The sequence below is a fragment of the Agrilus planipennis genome, unplaced genomic scaffold (genome assembly GCF_000699045.2).
Source record: "Agrilus planipennis isolate EAB-ADULT unplaced genomic scaffold, Apla_2.0 scaffold71, whole genome shotgun sequence".
Classification (NCBI taxonomy): Eukaryota; Metazoa; Arthropoda; class Insecta; order Coleoptera; family Buprestidae; genus Agrilus; species Agrilus planipennis.
In genome coordinates, this window is record NW_020439007.1 from 994,836 (window position 1) to 999,782 (window position 4,947).

At 34.0% G+C, this 4,947-nt stretch overlaps 1 protein-coding gene across 1 annotated transcript in view; it reads left to right on the plus strand.

Annotated features, from left to right (window-relative positions):
- Positions 1-673: 673 nt before the first annotated feature.
- Positions 674-4,947, plus strand: part of LOC108732568 (integrin alpha-PS1-like) — a gene marked incomplete at its 5' end in the record, with an annotated part of 11,537 nt that continues 7,263 nt past the window's right edge. The window contains 4 exons of the mRNA XM_018463438.2: positions 674-890; positions 951-1,158; positions 1,223-1,508; positions 1,562-1,800. Of these exons, the coding sequence (XP_018318940.1) occupies positions 674-890; positions 951-1,158; positions 1,223-1,508; positions 1,562-1,800 (950 nt within the window). The remainder of the gene's footprint in view (positions 891-950; positions 1,159-1,222; positions 1,509-1,561; positions 1,801-4,947) is intronic.

Genomic DNA, 4,947 nt, shown 5'->3' on the forward strand with positions numbered 1-4,947 from the left:
TGAAGTGAAACTTCTTTACGCACGGTAGGGTAAGTTCGTTTCATCCGGGTTGCTATGTAACGAAATCATGCAACGCATTTCACCCGCTGTCTGTCCCTATGTATGCTTAGATCTTTAAAACTACGCTACGGATTTTAATGCGGTTTTTTTAATAGATAGAGTAATTCAAGAGGAAGGTTTATATGTATAATACATGCATAATATAGTAGAGAAACACTGATAATTTTAGAGGTAAATAAACTCATATTTTTGCGCTTACATTGCAAACGCTGGCTGAACCCTACGAGATAGATCAAAATAATATAGTACAGTATTGTATACCTTAAAAAGGTCTACAAAAAAGTCCGGGATGGTATAAGTCTATCTCTTAGGGATAAACCACAATAACCATTTTTTATCCTTTACTTTTTACGAGAAATAATGGGTTATTTACTAAGCGATTTTAAGCAATACAACAGTAATCCTTATCCAATTAAGTACTTTTAAATACATTGTGCATTTAATATAGATCAATATTGCCCTATATGAATACAGCATGTAATTTAAATGAATATTTTCGAATATATTACAGACTTAAAATGCAGGGACATAGCGGTTGCGGCGGTACCGGCNGTAGATGGCGTTCACCGCGCCTTCAGTGGTATTTTCTAGGATAACTTATATTTAATATTCTTATAGCAACTATAAAAAGTTTGGTTTCTGTCAAACTGGTACCAGTTTAGCCTTACTGAGTGACGGGACCACCCTGTTAGGGTCTCCCGGACCTTATACATGGCGGGGGACGTTGTTTGTTATATCCCTTGGGGTAGACTTTCTATCAAGGAACCACGACGTGTTTGTGGGACCCCTTAATGACACTCCCGAACCTATTGACAAGTACAGTTATCTTGGTTGGTTATTTGTACTAATTTTCGTGGGCATGCTTGAGAATGAAATTTTCTCATTTGTAGGTATGAGTGTTACCGCGGGTAGATTTTTCAGAGAACATCCCCTTTCGTATGCCGGAGGTGCTCCAAGATCAAAAGACTACGGTCAAGTGTACATTCTTAACACGTTAAAAAATCAACTCCAAATGAACATTTCTCTAGTGCTCGATGGAGAGCAAATTGCTTCTAGTTTTGGCTATGAAATTTTAGCCGCTGACGTCAATAATGATGGGTAAACAGTCGACCATTTTAAATCATACCAAATTGTTCATCAACGCCTTTTTCCCTTTTTTTAGTTTTGATGATTTATTTGTTGGCGCACCCTTCTATTTTAGCAGGACTAAAGGGGGTGCGGTTTATATTTATCATAATTTACGGAATTGTACAACCACAACCGATTGTAAAAGTGACTTGGTTTTGAAGGGAACGTTGGAATCCCGATTCGGGTTTTCTATGGCCAGTTTGGGAGACATAAACCGTGACGGTTACACTGACATAGCTATAGGGGCCCCATATGAAGGAAATGGGGCCATCTATATTTATTTGGGGTCCAAAGATGGATTGATTCCTCAACATTCCCAAGTATTTTTTTTAGTTTAAGTTAACTGTAGGTAACTGATTTGGTTCCGTTTTAGAAAATACACCCCGAATGGACTGGGGTTAAGACTTTAGGATATTCCCTTAGCGGAGGTGTTGATATAGACAATAACGGGTACCCAGATCTTCTATCTGGAGCGTTTGAATCAGATGCAGCATTATTGTTTAGGGCAAGACCAATTATTGACATAGAAACCAGTATTGAGGGCAAGGAATTGAAAAATATTGACATGAGTAAAACGGGATGCCGAAAAGAACCAGACAGCAGCAATACATGGTAAGATTTTCTAAATTAAATATTTTTAATATGAAATATTATTCTGAAAATTCATTTCTGAATTTTTTACCCACTACACACTACCTCAAATTAATGTTGCTGTTGTCACCGCTCGTAGTTTAGTGGTCAGAACATTGGTGCGTAAAGCCAAAGGTCCCGGGTTCGATTCCCGGCGGGGGTGTGNTAATGACAAAAAAGCTGTGATTGTTGTATATAAAGACATTCTATAGTATATTTACTATCAGCATTGCACCCGTGCGAAGCATAGTGTACAAATAATACCATTAAACCAATTCCTTAACCCCTATCCCGGTACGATTGTGTGTTTGAAGAAGTTTCACTTCAGTAGCGTGTTGTATAATTCCACGTTTTTTTTTTTTAATGAAAGCTAAAAGTATTCTTCACAGTTTTTTTTTAAATTTTTGGTATTTTGTTATAGGTTATTGGTCGGAGCTCCCCTGGGACAAAATAAGCAACCAGGAACGAACAGGTCTGGAGCGTTATTCAAATGTCCCATTGCCAATCTTAATATTTTTGACGAAAGCGATTGTGAACAGGTTGCAACCGATGGGTACAGGCGTAAGTGCATTTAAAATAATATCATTAAATAGTTAATTCATTTTGTAACACTTGTTATTTACGAAATACTTATATAGAATACTATAAATAGTAAAATAGCTGTTTTATTTTTATGTATGTGTATACATTTTTATCAGACATAATTTGATTTTTAGTTTTAGATCTAGTATTATTGTGTTTAAAAGATGTAAATATTTAAATATAGACACAAGCCTCATTTGAGAAAATTTCAAAATTTCAATATATTTTTATTTAGAAGCACACATTATTATTGTTTTCTTTTTATTAGTGGCTAATGCAGTTATAAATACACTTGTGCTATTTTGTAAAAGAAATTTGATGATATTCAGTTTTTTGAAAAAATTTTTAGAAGTTACATTATTTGGAGTGACTTTCCCTTTTTTTCTCATTTAGATACGTATTGAATTTTACTATAATCTATCGTGTTCCCATGAAACAGGAGTACACTAATTGTTTTTATTACTTTAACTATTTGCAAATATAGTTAAATTTCGCAAAGTTAATTACGAAAGAATAAAATGTGAAGTATATGATTATTTTTTAGAAAAAAAAAACTTATTAAAATATAAGCATATATCTAGTGTTATGTGGGTTTTTTTATATGCATATGCAGTGAATGATTTTTGGATCATTTGTTTTTTGACTTATTGTTTGTTCAGAACTTTTTCGCTTAAAGTCGCAAAAATCGCTATAAAACTTATTTTTTTACGAATCAATTTAAAAAATTTAATTTATTCAAACAAATAATAATAATACCCATATAAGAAACAACTTGTTCCTCATCATATTTTCAGCTTTTTCCCTAGGGCTATGATTATACCTTCAAGGATTGTTGATCCCTTGAATAGAACGCTTATCGCTAAAAGTGACCTTTGAGTTATTCAAGTCTTTTTAAAAAAAATCCAAGGATTCAAGATATGTAATTAAATTTGAACGAGGGCGTATTTAATTTACTCGCCAAGGGTTCCGTACCTTATGAAATTCGTCAGGACCGTGCACAGGATTTATCCTTGAAGGGGGTTTTGGTGAAATTTAAAATTGGCTAAACTTTGTTGATAAAATTTTTTGCATCAAAAGAACTTTAATTGAAAATATAATACTGGTATATAAAAAAATCAAGTTTTGACAGAGACATAATCATTATCATAAGGTCATCAGTCCTAAGACTGGTTGGACACGTACCTCCACTCATTCCTATCCTGAGCTAATCTATCAACTATATTTGCGAAAAGTAATCTAATCTAGGTCTACCTCTACATCCTCTTAACTCTTGTTTCTACCTCTAAAATGTCTCTGACTAGACTGTCCTACCAACCTATTTCGCCTATTTCTTATTGACTTCCATAGGGTTCTCTGTTCTCCTATTCTTTCTAATACCTCTGGTTTTCTAACCTTCTCTGTCCACGGTATTCTCATCATACGCCAGTAACACCACATTTCGATCGCTTCTAACCTTTTTTTTTCGCCACGTCCACTATCCATGTTTCGCACCCGTACAGCGCCGCACTCCAAACATACACCTTTGACAATCTTTTTCGAATTTCTTAATTAATCGTTCGCCAACATAGAAGTAACATAATCAAGAGTCATAATGCTAAATGAAATTGTAGACCCCTTTATTGTGACGAACGGAATTTGATCATAACAGTACCTTATTAATTTTTTGGTGCGGAACCCTACAAAAGTTTTTTAATTATAAAACAAAATATTAAAAACACCCTTTTTTTGATGAATATCAAAGGTCAAGGGTAAAACATGGATAATGGGTGGATAGGCATGGAACTGGTTGTTTATTTTGTTGTCTAATTTTTAAATATTTTGGAAAAGCGATATTTGCTCTTTAAGCGATGGGATATATTTATAAATAGTGTCATGGTATTGTGAAGCCCAAGTAATATTTTTTTTTGGGGCTAACGTGTAATTGTATTTTTGTTTTTTTCGGGTTGTTCGACCAGAGGCCGGTGGGCAATACACGCGTAAGTGGTGGTCTCCCATCTTCTCCAGCCAAGTTACGGTACCATGAATGGTACCATTACTTGGACCCTGCACGGTAGCTTGCAGATGTGTTGTTTATTGTGCATGATGTCTGTCTTTTTTTCTCTTTTTCTACTTATTGCATGTCGATTCTTAAGCTTTTTGTAAAATATTATAAATGCAACCAAAATTCGCTGTAACTTGTTATTTCAAAATTTTAGTAGTAGAGATAGGCCGTTTTTAAACCAAGACGATAACTTGGGGTCGTCGCCCCCGATTTTCCCCTTATATTTTATATTTCAAAAAAAAAAATTATTTAATTTAACGTTCACTTGAGATTGCATTCTTTGGTTGCATTTTACGTACTGTTTGGCTTTGGTGCTTACATTTTGTTTTTGAATGCAATTTTAGTATTTCGAGAAATGTATAAAAATCATAATTGACAGATTTATGCGAATATACTCGCTATATGCATTGATCAAGTAAATTACAATTGTCGTAGACACAGACGACAACTTTATTTAAATTCTGTATTAAATTTACATAATTACATTTTATTAATTACGAGTACAC